The following is a 17,923-nucleotide window of genomic DNA, read 5'->3' as shown; positions in this document are numbered from 1 at the left end:
TCTATGGCTTTCGCATTCTTAAGGAGGGGTACGTGGTGACCGGTCAGGCCCCTTCCCAGGAGGCGAGTGGAATCCAGTCCCTCGGCTTGAGGCAGCCGCGGAGGAGGAGGAGGGGTCCAGCGTCAGAGGGTCAGGCGGTGTGGGCTCTGTCCTGACTCTGCCTGCCCCCCTGAATGGCCCTGGACAGCCCCTCCCCTTCTCTAGGCCTCCACCTCCTCTGAACTGGGAGCAGGTTTGCTTGGATAACCCCTACCGCCCCTCCACTCCAATATTCTGTTTAAAGCATCTATTGAGTACTTGTTGTATACACCTATTACACACCTATTGAGTACTTGTATACACAGGTGACATTTCACTGGGGGCTGGACTTGGAGAGTCCAAGCCTCCATCCTGAAGGAGTTTAGAAATTCTTCCTCTGGTTCAGGTGGTAGGTGAGCATGGGAGCCCAGTGTGGAAGCTCAGGAGCTGGTCTTGGGGACAGTCCCCTTCTTGTCCCCAGATCAGGTTTACAGTAGCCACGCCCTCTGACACAGTGCCTATTTGCCCATGTTTATACAGACTTCTGTAAAAGGCCAGATTGTAAATCATCTAAGTCCAGGGTCCAAACAGTCTGTGTCACAGCAGTTTTACTCGGCAGTTGTGACGAGCGCGGGTATAGACGACCTGTAAATGAATGGGCGTGGCTGCATTCAAATAAGACTTTATAAAGACAGTTGCCTCACCAAGCTCTAGAATTGTCGACAAGTCTAGAAATGGGTGCCTCTGCGTAACCGGGCTGTGTGGACAGGGCCAGATGACTCCCAGGCGTGGGCCGGGCTCAGCACCCAGGCCCTCTTCAGTCCTCCACCAGCAGAGACCTGACTGCAGGTGTTTCTGCTGCTGGGCTTGTTCTACAGGAAGGGCATTCAGCACTCTCCACTAGGGAATTAAAGTAACTGCCAAGGCGTCCCAGGGGCCCCCCAGAGCCAAGAGAGCTGATGCTTGCCACCTTTGTATTCTGGGACAGAAACTTCTGTCTAAACAGAGGCTCTTTCATTGAGGATGACCCAACAAAGCCAGCTTGTGCCCATTTTTGGCAACATCCATAGGCCCTCACCTTGTTCATCCCTTAGCCTCTTCAGAATGCAGGTCAGAACGAGTTACCCCAGGAAATTTTACTTGTCATGAATAAACCAGGATAAATAGGCTCTTTGGGCATTGGAAATTGGAAGTGGCTGGTCCTAGAAAACAGCTTCTTTTAATCCTTTCTGGGTATAAATACATACTTTTGAAAAGTCCTGGAAAATTGTGGTTTCTACTCCAGCAAGGACCTGAGGGAGGAGGGCATTGGTTCCAGGAGCTGGTGTTTCAGCATGCCAAGCTTGGGGCTTTGTTTCGTTTGCAGGGCGAGGCGACATCCAGCCCCAGTTGGACAGCGCGCTCCAAGACGTCAACGATAAGTATCTCCTGTTGGAAGAAACAGAAAAGCAGGCAGTCCGGAGGGCTTTGATCGAAGAACGTGGCCGGTTCTGCAGCTTCATCTCTATGCTGCGGCCCGTGATTGTGAGTTAGTGGAAAGTGCCAGAAGGTGTGAACTGCCAGTTTGGAGGAGAGCCTCCTTATTTATCCTGGAGGCATTAAGAAGCTGCGGTGTGTCGGGAATCATGATGGTGGAGTCATTTTTATGGATGAATAGCTGTCTGCAAGTTGCTGATGGCTGCACGGCCCACTCTATGTTCTAATGATGGTTCCACTTACTTTTTCTCCCCAAGTCAAGAAGGCCCTGCAGAGTGATTCTCAAAGTGTGGTCCCCAGGCCAGCCGCAGCACCTGGGAACTGGTTAGAAACGTACATGCTCAGGCCCAATCCAGCCCTACTGAATCCACAACTCTGGGGGTGAGGACCCAGTCATCTGGGTTTTAAACAAGTCCTCCAGCTGCTTTTGAGACCCACTGACCAAGCTGAATGCCAAGGAGTGACTGTGAGGTTAATATGGGAGAAGCCTCAGTGAGTCAATGCAGGCTTATTTTTTAAGGAAATCGGCTGCAGGCCTTGAGAACTTATGCTGTGGGTGTTCTTGAAGCTGGTGGAAGTGCCCCAACTCCCTTTGCTCCGCCCTAGCAAGACGCCCAAGTCTGAGTTCTTCCCCTGAGCACTTTTCCCTGACTCCTTCATTCTTCCCTGGTACCACAGCTGCAGCTTGGTGCTCTGGTGACGTGAATGACTGTTTCTTCCATAGTCCCCCGTTCCTGCCTCACTTGCCCTTGATTAAGTTGGTGGAAAAAACAAGAAAGAAGGGGGACGTTAACCTCCAGGGAACACACATGTGCTGTCACAAAGGGCTATCAGATCTGGACCAAAATATCTCCAAAGAGTTGTCATCCACTGAAGCTGAGTGACTTCGTGGGTGGGGAGGGCGGGTCGTGGCCTGCAGAGGGGCTGTGCTGCAGGAGCCCATGAGGACACACAGGCGGACCACCCTAGCAGGCCCGCCAGCCCCCAGACACTTCAAGGAAGGCCCACGTGTTGGCTGTGGCTTGTTCACCCCTGTCCCAGGTGCACAAGTCTCTCCACGATGATGGCTGATTTCATTTTCCTCTCCACTTCCTCCAAAAAAGGGCTGGTAATGGCTTCAGCAAAGATGTACCAGTCCCTGCATGCCTTTTCTGAAAAGCTGAAAGTGTTAGATAGTGTCCCTAATAAAAACAGTTGGATCAAGATGATAAAGTGAATCACTCATAACAGGTTGTGAATTACTTTCAGGAAGAAGAAATCTCAATGCTAGGGGAAATAACTCACCTGCAGACCATATCAGAAGATCTGAAAAGCCTGACCATGGACCCTCACAAACTGCCCTCTTCAAGTGAACAGGTAGGAGTCAAGGGGTAAGCATGGGAGAGAAAGCCGAAGAGACAAAGGTTCAAGGCCCTGAGGGTTCCTTGTGGCAATATCTCATTTTAAATAACATTCATGTTTTACATTGTGAAGCCTAGTAATCATCTTCCCTAGTCATTATACAGCACCTACTGTGTACCAGGCTCTGCTCTAAGCTCTTTACATAGACTTCCTCTACTATTAACCCCATTTTACAGAGGAGGACCTTGAGGCACTGAGAGATAAAGTCACTTAATCAGGTAGTTACTGGTAGAACTGGGATTTAAACCAAGCTGTCAATTTCCAGAGCCCATGCTGTTAACCATGTGTTCGCCGACCCTCTAGAAATAAACTCTCCTAGGGACATGACAGTGATGTATGTTGGTCATCATTGTGAATCATTCTCACTGAATTTCTCCCATTCTAAGTAAGTAGTGCATGAGGATTTCTCTTATCTTATGAAAAAGGTGACTTTTTCAATGTTGATTCATTTGGTTCATGTGACATTAACACTGTATCCAGTGGGAAGAGACCTATTTGGGGGAACAGGTGATAAATCATGTGCTGGCCTTTGCCTTTTGTATAAAATTCTTATCACTGCCTTGGGAGCCAACTAGGAAGACAAATTTGGGAGCTTATATTTTCCATCCTATGAAATTGTGTTTATCAGACCACAGCCTGCAGTCATTCACTCAGTAAGTAGACATTTATTGAGCACCTACTTATGAATGGAAGGTAGACCTTGTACTCAAACAGCTCTTTGTCAAGTAAGGGAGACAGATGTAGAAGTCATTGTGAAAGAATTGGTTTCTCTTGATTCTGTCAGGTTTTAAGGGTCAAACAGGGCACAAGTGACCACTGAATATCAGGTAGCTAAGATGTAATGTAATAAGATCAACACATCCTGAACCCATTATTGTCTATGTGGTGGTGTAAGCAAAAACCCTACAAATTCTAACCTTGGGTGTAAATGGCTCTTATAAATTGTTAATGTAACTAACTGTAAATCTTCCTCTTTCTTTTTTGTCATGGTTTTCCATGACTTATGTCATGGTTTTCCTCCCCTCTCCGCATTAATTATATTTTTGCTTGTCTCAGAAAAAGGATTGTGACGTTGATGGATTGGTACTACGCTTCTTTAATTTAAAAAAAAAATCTTAACAGCATGTTTTTCGATCCCCACTCCTCGATGATGGCAGAATTTCCACCGTTATGATGGCTGTTAAGATTGGACAGATAACGTTTGCTTCTCAACACCTTGCTTACCCTCCTGGCTCTATCCCTTTAGGTGATTTTGGACTTGAAAGGTTCTGATTACAGTTGGTCGTACCAGACTCCACCCTCTTCCCCCAGCACCACCATGTCCCGCAAATCAAGTGTCTGCAGGTAAGTGAGGCCCGGCTGGGCCACTGCTTTGGGGACACAGCATTTTTCTTTATGCTAATGTGAGCATTAGAGTCAGTCTTGAGCTCTAAAATGGCTCATTTTAAGCAGGAAATGGTGATCAGGTGAAAGGATCCCATCATGATTTTGGTCTCACTCTTTAGTCTCTGGATTAGTTTTGGGTCATAAGGAAAATCCCATCAGGTCTCGGACTAGTGGCCACAGCTTTCTCACTCAGTGTACATCGTACGGATTTTCCCATCTTACGAATTCGCATTGGATCTTCCCTGTTTAGCAGAGTAAGAAGCACATGGGCTAAAAAAAAGGGCAAACAGAGGTTGATTCTTGTGCAGGCTCATCTTGCTGTCTCCAGAACAAGTGAAGGCAGTAACAGTGGCTCCTGCCCTCATTTGCCCCCCAAGTTTTGTCTCAGGGCTTCATAAAGTGAACAGAATTCTTGATCTGTTAACCACTCCCACTACTCGCATCACTGCTCTGTTAAGCACTAGTGTTACCTAGTGACTCACAGTGAGAATCCACTGGAATAGTTCTCCCATTGGCCACGCTGTTTTCTGGCAGTTTTCTGTTCAGCCCCATTCTTGGCTTGCTGACTGCCAAGTTTATTCTCTTCCCATGAGGGTGCATCCCGTGATCCTCGTGCATCATTCCTTTCTTGGTACACTTCACCTGCTAATCTTTTTCTTTGACTTTTCAAAGCCAAATGAATTTCCACTTCCTGTGAATTAGCATTGAGGGTAAAAAGCAGGATGGATCTGCCGAATCTGTGTCTGGTAATATCTCTCTACACGTGTGTGTGTGTGTGTTTCATTTCATACTTGAGCTTGTGCAGTGTACACGGAGCAGGAAGTTCAGACTTCAGATGCTTATCCTGACGTTCAGCAACCTGAAGATGTTGGTTTCTTGTCATCCTCTGTGGGCTGTGTGTGTGTTCGTGTGTATGACACATCTACTCAAGTTTTTTACTGAGGATGTTTTTTGTTTGGTAACCAAGAAAACTTTATCTCGATGAGTATAAAACAAAGCTGCATGAGTATCTTTTCTTTCTACCGTTTTAGTTTCCATAGAAAATCATGTCCCATGGACAACACCAGTTCTGAACTTGCTGCAGTGGAATTGCAGTGAACTTTGTTGTCAGTCTCCAAATGCCCTCTTCTGGCTGACTGGGGGAAAAGCAAAAAATCATGATAATTATCCCTGGCAAATGTCCCCAGTGATTTCCCTCCAGCACACTCCCCTATACCTGTTGGAACATTCACACCAAGCAATTCTGGTATAGAACAGTCACGCAGCCCTAGACTACCTTATTAGCTGTCCGAGTTTGCAAAATTTGACAAGAATTTCTTGCGGGTTTAGGAGCAGAAACCACAAACATTCTAATCCCAGGCTGGGTGGTTTATTTCACGCCTTCTGATGCTTCTACAGCTGCTCTTGTATGTCAGCTCTGCTCGTGTGGACCACGAGACTTCGTTCAGTTTTCTGGGTTTCGTGATCTGAGTGATTAGACAGAGTGTAGGACGTATCTCTTACGCCTGGAAATGGAACGCAGACAGAACACCAGAGGCATGTGTCATTTTCTGAAATCCTGTTTACTGTTCCATCCTGGAAGCAAACAGCTTAGATTGATGACCTTGAGTCCCTGAAAGCTGCCTGCCTCTTGCCTGGTGTTCTGTTTGCCGGGCCCACAGATATTTTAACAGAGAACCTGTGTTCAGGGTCAAGCCATTCATTAAAGCACCAACTTTGTAAATAAAATGTAAAACACATGGACACGAAGAGAGTCGATTTGCTGATACTCTGTACGGGGGACTCCTTGAGGAGTGTCTGGGTGCCGAGTGATGGTTGGCCGGGTTGACTTTGGTCTCCTGGACCCAGATGGTCCATCGAAAGGAGGCACTTGGGTGTTCCAACCGGGTCATGCTGAAGCCTTAGCTGTTTTGGCTTCAGGGTCACAGTTTTTGCGAGCAGATGAGATGAGCCCTTTTCATGCCGCGGACATCGGCTCCCCTGGCTTTGGTGGTCGGTGACAGAACAGAGCTTTAGAATCACGGGCCTCCATCCTAAGGACGCCCGGTTGTGCCGTCGGAGAACTGAGTCTCTGTGGCTGGTGTTCCCCGCCTTGCTCACAGGAAAAACCGTTTTGTTTGTTAGTTTAATGATGGGGTGTTTTGAAAACATGGCTCGCCGTTTGCACTGCTTCTTGGGGCCGGGGGCTGATTGCATGACGTCGTTCTCCCCTGTCGTCCCATGTCGTCTGTCCCCCGCTGCCCCCGCAGCAGCCTGAACAGTGTCAACAGCAGCGACTCACGGTCCAGCGGCTCCCACGGCTCCCACTCGCACTCGCCCAGCTCCCACTACCGCTACCGCGGCTCCAGCCTGGCCCAGCAGGCGCCCGTGAGGCTGTCCAGCGTGTCCTCCCATGACTCAGGGTTCATCTCCCAGGACGCCTTCCAGTCCAAGTCGCCATCGCCTATGCCGCCGGAGGCCCCCAACCAGGTAAGGGTCCTTGGCTCCTGGAGCAGCCGCAGCACCTGGGGCCTGGACCACCCTCAGTGGCTGGAACCAGAGAGGGACCTGGGCTTGGCCAGACCCCTGTCTTCTGACGGGAAACCTCTGGTTTAATTTCTCATCTCTAGAGGAGCTGCTCCCCTAAAGGGAGAGATACCATAAGTGGGGGGTTGAAGCTTACGATCATCATGCCGGTGATGGTTGAGTCACTGCATTGATTTGGGGAGTTTTCACACGTACACAGACTCAAAGAGGTTTGGCCACTCCCTGGCATCCCTGTAAGTGCCCGGCTTAGCGTGATGTAGTAATTAATGGGCACTTGCCAATGGGGGCGGAGATTCTGTCATTGAACAGTGCCTTGGAGACCTGCCCTGGCACTCTCAGCTTCCTTTTATCAATTTGTGTTGAGAATGAGAAAGCATCTTCAGAGCCCATGCACATGATTCTGTTGGCACCTTGCTCCTGGGAGAAGGGGAGGTGTTGAGTCTCTTTGACCACAGTTGGCTTAGATGGCGCTAGGCGCCCAGGCCAATGGGTCCAGCCAGAGCAGGAGGCAGGAGGTGGGCATTGGAGCACCCTTCACCTGCTCCCCTCTGTCCTCTCTTTGTGCCAGTGGGTTGGCCTCTAGATTAGTAAGCAGCACGGACCTGACCTATAGACACCGGGAAACGTGAACCTCCAGGGTGCCTCTCAGCACCATCCGCTGGGGAGCATGGTGGCTCCGAGCCCGTCGTGTACATTTTGAGGCTGACCACAGCCTTTGGTTCAAGATCCTTGGGATTCAGAAGGTCACGTGCTTGTCTTGTTCATCCAGGTATCCAATTTGCCTCACAGTCACCGAATATCTCCTGTGTGCCAGGCACCATCCTAGGAGCTTCTGCCCGTGTTAACTGTGTAGTCCTGCCAACAACCACGCGGGGTGTTGTTATCCCTGTTTTGTTGTGGAAACGGAGGCTCGGAGATGTAAAGCAATTTGCCCGAGTTGCACAGTTATGTGACCTGCAGGTTGGGGATCTGGAACCAGGGTTTCTGACAACTGGTCCAGCACCCTTTCTGCACCGCCCTGGCCATAAGGTGCCCCTGGCAGAGTGTTCGGGGGAGCAGTCTACGTAGAAGAGGCATCTGAGGTGTTTTGGGAGCCTAGGTCACTCGCGTGACATGGCTGACAATGGTGAACCCAGAGCTGCTCAGCCCGGTGCTCCTTTTGGCATTTTACAGCCGTCCCCGGGCACTGTGGCCTCTCTCTGTCTTCCTGGGGTCGACACTCAATTTCGAATGGAAACGCTTGGAGCCAGGAGCTGCAGCTTTAAGTCCTGTTGTGCTTGGGGTGCTTTGGCTCAGTCTCTGAGGGGTCACCACCCCGTCCCCTGTCCGTCCCCACTATGTGTGGCACTAAACAGCACCTGCATGTCTTGCAAGCAGAGAGTGAGAGTGGTCAGAGGGGGAGCAGGGATCTGCCGTTCCTCAAAGGCTTTTCTAATGTGCAGCGTCATTGTGTGTTTTTAACAACTGACACATTAACAAGGTATTGTGCACTGACACTCCTTTCTAAAAAAAAAGCAGCTGTGTGTTCCAGCCTTGCTGTGCGTGTGTGGATCAGGCTGAATGAAGTGGGCTTTCTGTCTCCAGTAATGTCGAGGGAAGCGGAAGGCAGCTTGTTGGGATTTACTGAAATCTGAAAGCCGGTACCCAAGATACGCTTGACTAGCAACTCCAGGGTAGTTTTAATAAACTCAGGGATACTGCAAAATTTAATTGAGAATTCTATTTTTTAAAAAAGGCATTACAGCTGCTTCTAAGGCAGAGGGGAAATTTAAGGAAATTGTACACATCACACAGGCCAGAGAGTACAATCTCCTGGAGGAAGTAGTGTTACCTTAATTTGGGTGGGAGGAAGGGAGCAAACATCCCCGAAAGGGGGAGATCCCTCAGGTACACAGATGTAAATGGATGCCACGTGGCAGGATGTGTTCAGAATTCTCCCGTTTTCCTCCACTCTGCTCTTTTCAAATTGTGCCATGTGCGCCCAGGAGTCATGGACCACGTGTGCAGCTAGGCTCCTGCCTAGAACTGTTCATTCCATCAAGGCAAGGAGTTCTTCAGGAAAAAAATGAGGAAGTCAAAAAGAAAATATGAACCTGCAGTCCTGGGGTGATTTACTGGTTCTTTTTTCAGTAAAATTGAACATATTTGAGTGACAGGAACCAAAATAAATAGTCCTGGTGATAACTGATTTTTATTTATAGTTGATATACAGAGGTACACACACACAAGATCTCATTTAATCTTCATCTGATAGATATTATGGATCCCTATTCTAAAAATGAAAAAAAACTGAGGTTTAGAGAGATTAAGCCCATGGTTCCTTGACTGGGAAGTGGCAGAAAAAAGACTTCAGTCTGAACCTTCAGACTTCAGATCCTGGACGGCTAACCAGACACCGAGCTGGGGAAGTGGCCAGAACCTCCCCCACGGGGCCTGGCCTTGCTTGGGCTCCTCGGAGCGGCATGCGTTGTGGAATGCCTTTTCGGTTCCTTGCTCCTGCAGGATGGGAGGCTAAGGATCTGTCCTTTGGTAGGAGCCTTTCTCTGGCGGGTGAAAGGGGTGGACAGAAACACGCATCTGGCCGCCTTGCCATGAATAGAGGGACGCTTCCAGGGAAATAGTAGACAAGGCGCAGACTTCCTTATACGAATGGGATGAGATTGCAGTTAACAGTGAAGAAAACTTAAAGCAGATACCTGGGTGGGCCCAAAGCACTATCCTGGGGGACCCAGTTACATGGAAGAGATGGTCACTGTCACTCATCCGTTCGGCACTTTTAAACACCTGCCACATGCCAGGACAGGACCAGAACGTCGTGAGGTAGTGGTGAGCTAACAGGCAGTCTCTGCCTCTGTCCAAGGTTAGGAGCTGGGAGCGGTTTCCCTGGCCAACACCGGGAGACTGGCAGGGACTGGAGGGTTAATAAAATCAGGCTGAAGAGACGTTTTCGCAAGCCAGACCTCCTTTCCGTGATGTCCCAGAGCTCGCCAGGATGCTTCATCTCTCCCTATGACGGCCACTGGAAACATTGCCCTAACCACTGGGCTTCACTGCCTCAAACCTCAGAATCACTCCCCAGGCAGAGAGACCTAAAATCATGTCTTGTGAAGATGCAGCTTCATAGCTGGAAGCCACCCACATCCAGAGGTTGCATGGGACGAAGGGAGAGAGTCCAGGAATTAGAGCCATTCTAGGCAGACATGGAGCAAAAACCCAAGTTGGGGGTCAGTCCTCTTGGCAGTAACGCCTGGACACCTGAGAGATGTAAAAGTCATGGCATCCCTTGGGCCCTGGGCCTATGGCACAGGAAGAAAGGCCCTAGAGAACGCAGGGAGTCCAGCGCCTTGAGCACACTCCCCCGTGCCAGGCACACACACAGACAGCGGGGTTCTGGGGGCCTTGCAGTCCGGCAGGTCTGGGGCTCGCTGGGTCTCATGCTTCCTTTCCAGGGCTTGGAGGCCTCTGTGTTGGTGCAGCTTTGGGGGAAAAAATAACCCTAACCCTCTGCTTCTCTCATCCTTCCCTCTTCTGTATGCATGTCTGTCTCTCCGTGCGTGCCCTTCTCCCTTCCTGCCCCCCCACCCTTTTATTTTTTATGACCGTCCTTTTTCGGTGGCGTGTGGCCCCTCCCCGGCTGCAGAACTCGTCCAGCTCGGCCTCCTCTGAAGCCTCGGAAACCTGCCAGTCCGTGAGCGAGTGCAGCTCGCCTACCTCAGTCAGCTCAGGCTCCACCATGGGCGCCTGGGCGTCCACGGAGAAGGTGACCGGCTGGGGTCCCAGCCTCTCCCCCATCCCCTGCCAGCTGCTCCCCACACAGCCGCAGGAACCTGGAAACTCAAAATCTCCACCAAGCGTGGCCCCTCTTGGGGCCAGAGGGAGGGACAGGACTGAGGGCTTTTTCCAGAATGGGTGCCTGGCCCTGAGCGATGACTCTGCGGTCGTCCAGAGGGAGAGGAAGGGGTATGGGGAACTCGGAGTGTGAAGGCTTCTTCCCAGGACATGGATGGTCATCCGTCTTCCCCCCTTCCCCTCCCCTGCACCCTCCGACCCACCATGGCCTCCTCTTCACCGTGCCCTTGGATGTGACACTTCACTGCGTCCGAGGCTGTGTGCTTTCCTGCCTTTTAGTTGCAATCACCCCACCCTTCACCCTGATTTGGAATCTGCTCCTGAACAGTGATGATTTTGGAAACCTGGAATGAACAGCTTTCAGTTGACGCTTTTGAATTTTAAAATTTGCACGAGATGAGCGAATCACCGTCACTATGAAATTATTGGTGAAATAATCGAAAACCATTGAGAGCACCAAACATTAGGGACACTGCTCATTTCCAAACTATTCTAAAATGTAGATAAAATAGTTCCGCAACTGAATACTTACTTGGTGTCAAATATGCGGGCATTGTTTGCACCGGTAGCGCTTTTCTCTCGCATCCTGGACCATCCATGAGTGGCAGAGCCCTGATGTTTGTTTTATTTGCAAATATTCAGATCTCCCCCGTCCCTTGAATGTCAATGCCATCTTGTATCTCCACACTCATCCTCTTGTATTAATTTTTTTTTTCCTTTTTTCCTCCCTTTTTTTGTTTGTTTCCAGTTGTCTAACGGGTTTTCTCACTATAGTTTATCAAGCGAGCCCCACGTGGGGCCCGTAGGGGCGAGCCTTTTCCCTCATTGCCTGCCCGCCTCCCGCCTGCTCCCTCGGGCCACCTCTGTCCACCTTCCAGACTACGCTCATTATTACACCATTGGGCCCGGCATGTTCCCGTCATCTCAGATCCCTAGCTGGAAGGTTTGTGTCTCTCCGCCCTCCTCTCGCCCTCTCGCCCTCTCGCCCTCTCCCCCGTCCCTCATTGCCTCTGTGCTCACCTCTCTGCTGCCCCACGATTCTCACCCCACCCCCACCCCTTTCCTCTCACACTCTGCCTTCTTCCCCATAACACCTCCTCCCTAAGTAAACTCCCACTGGGGAGAACCGGAAAGCAGCAGGCAGCGCTGAGACAGGAATGTCCACACGGAGCTGAGATTGGAGGAGCTCCCTTTAGGGGACACCAGTTAACCCCCGTAAGACCCCAGTAGACCCAGATGTGGCATTGCAGGGATGTCGCTCCCAAGTTGTAAGTCCAAGTTCTGCCCTCCCGGGGGTTTCCTGAGGGTGTCACTGTTATCAGGGAGGATTGTCCCCCTCGGCCACGTTCCCCAGACTGTTCCCTTGAACCCTTACTGGGCCATGGTAACAGAACCATGCCCCAAAATGTGGTTTGGCTTATTATGTTTTATCTTAAAAGGACCTGCAGACTTTATTTTTAGTCTTAATTGTTTATATTAAAACATGTTTGCTTTAATATAAAAACGAAAAGTTTTTATATTATTTCCTAGCAAGTCCGATTGATGCCAGGGGGATATTCTACCTTTATTTGGAGAGGAGGTCCCTAACTTGAATAGTAGGCCCCTAGGCGGCCCGCCATCTCGAGCAGGCCTTGACTTCCTCCCTCACAAGTGGTGCGGGCCCCTCAGACCCCTCAGAATCTCTCTTCTGGCCCAGGGGCCTTCCCTTCCTCTGTGAGGACCTCAGAGAGCACATCCTGAAGCGCCCTTTGGGGCGGTTTCCCAGAAGTAAGGTTCAGCCTCAGGGAGAGTGGCTGAAGTCCCCTTAGCGCCCCCCGGTGGCCACTCCGGGCGAGTGAGGTCACTTGAGCTGCTAGGCCCCAGCAGGGGGCCCCCAGACATGGGAAGGGAGGGCCTGGTCCCTGGGGATGTGCTCTCCACTGGCCAGTGCCTTCAGACACCATAGGCAGTTGGTCAGTTGTTTGATGGCTGTAACTGAGTCTCCCTCAGGCTACCTGCCCCGTTGTTGCGGGTTTTCAGTCTTCGGGCGGATGGGAGGAAAGGGGAGGTACCCAGGGGACCCCCAGAGGATTTTCTGCTCCCTTCTTCTAGTGCCGGGTGAGGGCAGAGGGGCTGCTGGCCTGTCCCAGCCTGAGCTTCCCCCGAGGGGACCAGCTACCTTCTGTGGGCGGGCAGCTGTCTGGAGGCTTCTGTGGCCTCCCGGTGGAGGCAGAGGCCCTGGCGCCTGACCACACTTGTTCCACTTAGGACTGGGCCAAGCCAGGACCCTACGATCAGCCTCTGGTGAACACCCTTCAGCGCCGCAAAGACAAGCGAGAGCCAGACCCCAGCGGTGGAGGCCCCGTCGCAGCGGGAGGCACTCCCGCCGCTGCCGAGGAGGCTCAGAGGCCGCGGAGCATGACTGTGTCGGCCGCCACCAGGGTGACGCTCTTGTTCTCTACAGCTGGCTGGGCCCCTCAAGACCTGGCGGGGGCCACGTGCTGGCCAGCAACTGGAGGGATCCGAGCCCCTTTCCCCTACTCCCTGCTACAGCATTTAGAAGGCCCCCAGGGAAGGCCTTGTATGGCTATTAGACTCTAGAACTTTCTAGAGCCTGGGTAGGGTCCAAGCAAGTTAGCAGCCCCCTGGGCCCACAGACAGTGGCGGTCACGGGAGCAGAATAGGAGTCCTGTTGAGGCCCCCACTGGACGAGGAATGCAGAAAGGCTCTGGGGGTATCAGACAGGGGACTCATGGCCCTGGTGGCTCACCTGCCTCTTTCCTCCCACCTGCAGCCTGGAGAGGAGATGGAAGCTTGTGAGGAACTGGCCCTGGCCCTGTCTCGGGGCCTCCAGCTTGACACCCAGAGGAGCAGCCGGGACTCGCTTCAGTGCTCCAGCGGCTACAGCACCCAGACCACCACCCCCTGCTGCTCTGAGGACACCATCCCCTCCCAAGGTAGGAGAGCCTGAGCTTTCCAGCCGGGCTTCCTGAGCAGTGCCAGGTGAGGAAGGAGGCCCTCCCTGCTGGGAGGAGGCAGACGTGCGGGAGTCTGTCCAGCCACAGTAGAGCATCTTGGAATGCTCTGGAGGGCTCGTCTGTAGTTGTCGGGTCGCTGCCATGCAGGAAAGTGGCCAGATTTCACAACTTGGTTTGTTTCTCACCATCAGGGTACAGGGATGTCCCAATTTGAAGGCAGACAGATGCTGTTAATGATAACGACATCATTTGTGTTCGGCACTTTGTACCAAGCACTTTCTTTATTTTCCCATTTATTCTTCACAATCGTTTATGTCATAAGTCTATTTATCCCCATTTTACATACATGGAGACTGAGGCCCAAGTTCACACAATGAGCGGCAGAGCTGGAGTTTGAGTCGAAGGGCTGTCAGAGTCTGAAGCCCAAACTCCAGCCAAATTCTCTATGAACTTGCCTCCCTCACCGCCCTCGCCAGCACACACACACAAGCCAGCAAGATGGCAGGCTGGTCGCTAGGAAAGACCTGTGAGAGCTGACCAAGCCTGTCGGCAGTCCTTCAGTCCAAGTCTCTAGAAGAGTGGGTCTCAGTGGAGGGCCACTTTGCTGCTCAGGGGACATTTGGCAATGGCTAGAGACATGTTTAGTGGTCACAACTGGAGGGCGTGCTGCTGGCATCTGGGAGACGGCCAGGGACGCTGCTGACCACCCCTCACACAGCACACAGCTCCACCCCCACCCCAGAACTTACCCGAATGTCAGAGTGCTGCTCTTCAGAAGTGAGCTCTATGATGTTCAGTCTGTATGCTTCCCCCGCTCCATGTGACCCCATTTTTGGAGAGAAAGTGAGCACCCCTCACTGATGGAACCTGTCTCTGTGCCTTGTTTTCGGAGACTCGTTACCAGTAGCTCCACTGCTTTTCTAGCCCTCGCCTAACGAGTTGATCGTGAGGGAGGTAGTGAGGTCTGTGATGGTCCGTGTGGGGTTTGTCTCTCATGTCAAATTCCGGGCTGGAGGGCTTGTAGAGGTTACTTCCTCTTTCCACCCCCTTTATTCCTCCCAGAGGTGCTCAGAGGTAGCCTCGCTGCGGCCTGGCGGTTTTGCATTATTCACCGCTCAGCGGTGTTTGCGTGCGGGCCTGCTGTGTCCAGCGCTGCTCTTGGTGCTCAGCGTTCCCTTGGTGAACGAAACGACGGTCCCTGTCAGGGAGTTCTTAGATGGTGAGGGCTGCTAAGGCTGGCCCAGAAACCCCGGGAGGCTTGGGATGAGATTGCGGGCGAAGTACCTGGCCTCTGGGGCCCTTTGTCCTCCCAACACAAAAGAACCAAAAGGCACAGCCACTGCCTCGGCGATTTCTAATCGGATCCTATGATCAGTTTCAGATTACGATTATTTCTCTGTAAGTGGTGACCAGGAGGCAGATCAGCAGGAGTTTGACAAATCCTCCACCATTCCGAGAAACAGCGACATCAGCCAGTCCTATCGACGGATGTTCCAAGCGAAGCGCCCAGCCTCAACTGCTGGCCTCCCCACCACCCTCGGACCTGCTATGGTCACCCCAGGGGTTGCAACCATCCGACGGACCCCTTCCACCAAGCCTTCTGTCCGCCGGGGGACCATAGGAGCTGGTCCCATCCCCATCAAAACACCCGTGATCCCTGTCAAGACCCCCACCGTCCCAGACCTCCCTGGGGTGTTGCCAGCCCCTCCAGATGGGCCCGAGGAGCGGGGTGAGCACAGCCCTGAGTCGCCGTCCGTGGGTGAGGGCCCCCAGGGTGGCACCAGCATGCCCTCCTCCATGTGGAGCGGCCAAGCCTCCGTCAACCCTCCTCTTCCAGGCCCGAAGCCGAGCATCCCTGAGGAGCACAGACAAGCAATTCCAGAAAGCGAGGCGGAAGACCAGGAAAGGGATCCCCCAAGCGCCACTGCCTCCCCAGGCCAGATTCCAGAGAGTGACCCTGCAGGCCTGAGCCCAAGGGATGCCCCGCAAGGAGAAGACATGCTGAACGCCATCCGCAGGGGCGTGAAGCTGAAGAAGACCACGACAAACGACCGCTCAGCCCCGCGCTTCACTTAGGCTCTCTTAGGCTCACAAAAAATGCTGCCAGTGGGGAACGAACTGTCTAATTAATAAGACCTAGTTTGTCTTGATCCATTCCAATCTGTAATCAAACAAAAGATTTTGTAGGCAACTCAGAACACAGCTCTTTTGAAAGTACTCGACACCTTTAGATAAGAATTAAAAGCAACATATGTAACTGACATAACCTTGATCTTTTAATTTGTAAATATTGAGTTTTCTTTCTGCACATTTTAATCTTAAGTTTCCCTTTTGATTTTTCTGAAGGTGCCAAATTCCATTTTTTACAAGTCTTTGTAAAATTTTAAATGCATAATAAGGGGGGGAGGTCGGGCAGGGGAACCACGAAGTAGTAATTTCAGAAAAAAGGATAACTATACTTAGCTTTTTTTTTTTTCTTTTCTTTCCTGCAAGCTTTTGTAGATGCATTGTAGTAGTCTGGCTTAGACACAAATTCAAGTTATTGTAATGTACAAACAAAATGGGTAAGGGGTAAAAATCCTTATTCAAGTATACTACATTCGGAATGAGGAAAGCGGGAGTCAGTTGATGCGCAATATTAGGTCAGTGAGGGAACTCTGGAAACGGCAGGCTGTGTTGGGACTAGGGGGAGGGTCGCGGGAGGGGCACACTGTCAACACAGCCGATCCTGTTACATTTAAGAGTAGCCTCGTAGGTTGAATTTCTAGTAGCTTCATGGTAAATGCATCCGAGTAAGCCACACTGGGTTGCAGTGTTTGTCTCTGTAGGTGTTTAAGGACTTCCTTTCTCCCACGACCGCTCCTGACTGCACACAGCACCCACCTCCAGTCCCGTGCATGCTGCCGCCACCGGGTAGACATAGAACCCCCCACTGCAGTTACTTGTCTGTTAGTTATACCCACTTTCATTGAATCCAAACACATCCAGAAGGGTAAGGCAGTTTAAAAAATGTGAAAACATTTAAAAATGATTGCTAGCAGGGAATTCTTAGATATAGCAAATGCCTTTTACTTAACCGTGCCTAGCAGGCTGGGTGCGTTGAAAAGCCCAAATATTTTGGAAAAACTGGAGCGGATTTAACAAGGGTAACCAGCTTGGAGTCTGGCAACTTGCCAATGTGTTTACCAGTCTGGGGGCTTGTTTTTCTTATCTTCTTTTAAATAATGGCAGTTAATTGGCTTCATCGAAGCCAATTAAACATCGAAGAGAGGAGGATTTATTTCTCCTCACTGGGAATCTGACCACCATACTGTCCCTTTTTTTTTGTATTCTAGGTAATGTTTTTTGGAATGGATTTCTGTCTTGTCTTTTCTAAGTGAAAGTTAAATTTGATATAATGCCCATCCCCTAAAGCCAGCAGAGATTTGTAGATTCAAAGGGACCACATTTGGGGAATGCAATGGTGTTTAAAAAAGAAAGCCAGCCCCTTCGGGTCAGTTGAAAGTGCTCGTTTGGGACCGAACCTCTCAAGGAATAGGAGCCTGGTGGGTCCCACAGACCCTGCAGATCTCTGTTGGCTCCAATCGTCGATTACATAATCTTCTGCTTTAACACATAACTGCACTGGATGTGAAAGAAACATACCTGTATAGTCAGTGTTCTCTATATTAACATTTAACACTGCTGTGATCGCTCAAAAACATTTTATGTTACAGCTTTCAAGCAAAGGCATGATTATTAGAAACTGTTTAAGCTTTTTTTTCTTTGAAAAACAAGCTCCATTTACAGAATATAAGCAACAGTAGTGCCTGTGGTTTAGCCCACCAATCTTGATGACTAAAAGTAGCTGATGCATTGTGCATATGATGCTTGAGATGGTTTTTGCAAAAGCAGAAATCACTGCAAGGTAATTACGATAGATAAAAGTGGTATTTTAAACCTTTGAAATAAATGGATGTAACTGTACCTTGGTACAGCTTTTCACTTGTTTAGTTTTTAAACGTTAGTATAATCTGAATAAATTTAATATAAAATGTTGCCAAATTCAATGTAGAAAGAATGTGACAAAACGCCTCGGGTAGTTCTGTTTGTGTTTTTGCATATTGTAAAAGCAGTGTCACAGCTAAAAATAAAGAAATCGTTTCTAAAGGTAAATTATTGTGGCTTAGTTGCTAGTTTGTACTGAGAGTTGACCTCTCCCTGTGCAGTTTTTTGTTCTAAACTTGTATAAATAATAATTGTGTAACGTGTCTCCCTTTTACCTTGTATCAGTTGCTTCAGCCTACATTATAAATAAAGAACCACTAGAA

The 17,923-nt window shown here is 50.4% G+C and overlaps 1 protein-coding gene across 7 annotated transcripts in view; it reads left to right on the top strand.

Moving 5' to 3' along the window:
• Window positions 1–17,923, top strand: part of MTSS1 (MTSS I-BAR domain containing 1) — a 165,724-nt gene extending 147,801 nt beyond the window's left edge. The window contains exons 7-15 of one of the 7 annotated variants that reach the window (XM_060116308.1): window positions 1,385–1,542; window positions 2,743–2,850; window positions 4,142–4,239; window positions 6,531–6,750; window positions 11,405–11,599; window positions 12,904–13,077; window positions 13,430–13,592; window positions 14,989–15,342; window positions 15,451–17,923. In XM_060116308.1, coding sequence (XP_059972291.1) covers window positions 1,385–1,542; window positions 2,743–2,850; window positions 4,142–4,239; window positions 6,531–6,750; window positions 11,405–11,599; window positions 12,904–13,077; window positions 13,430–13,592; window positions 14,989–15,342; window positions 15,451–15,689 — 1,709 coding nt within the window. In that variant the 3' untranslated portion in view covers window positions 15,690–17,923. Of the gene's footprint in view, window positions 1–1,384; window positions 1,543–2,742; window positions 2,851–4,141; window positions 4,240–6,530; window positions 6,751–10,447; window positions 10,568–11,404; window positions 11,600–12,903; window positions 13,078–13,429; window positions 13,593–14,988 lie in introns of all 7 variants that reach the window. The other 6 variants (XM_060116311.1, XM_060116307.1, XM_060116312.1 and 3 more) reach the window with 6 other exon arrangements.

The sequence above is a fragment of the Mesoplodon densirostris genome, chromosome 13 (assembly GCF_025265405.1).
Source record: "Mesoplodon densirostris isolate mMesDen1 chromosome 13, mMesDen1 primary haplotype, whole genome shotgun sequence".
Classification (NCBI taxonomy): Eukaryota; Metazoa; Chordata; class Mammalia; order Artiodactyla; family Ziphiidae; genus Mesoplodon; species Mesoplodon densirostris.
The sequence above is the reverse complement of the archived record's forward strand: the minus strand, read 5'-3'. Positions and strand labels throughout refer to the sequence as shown.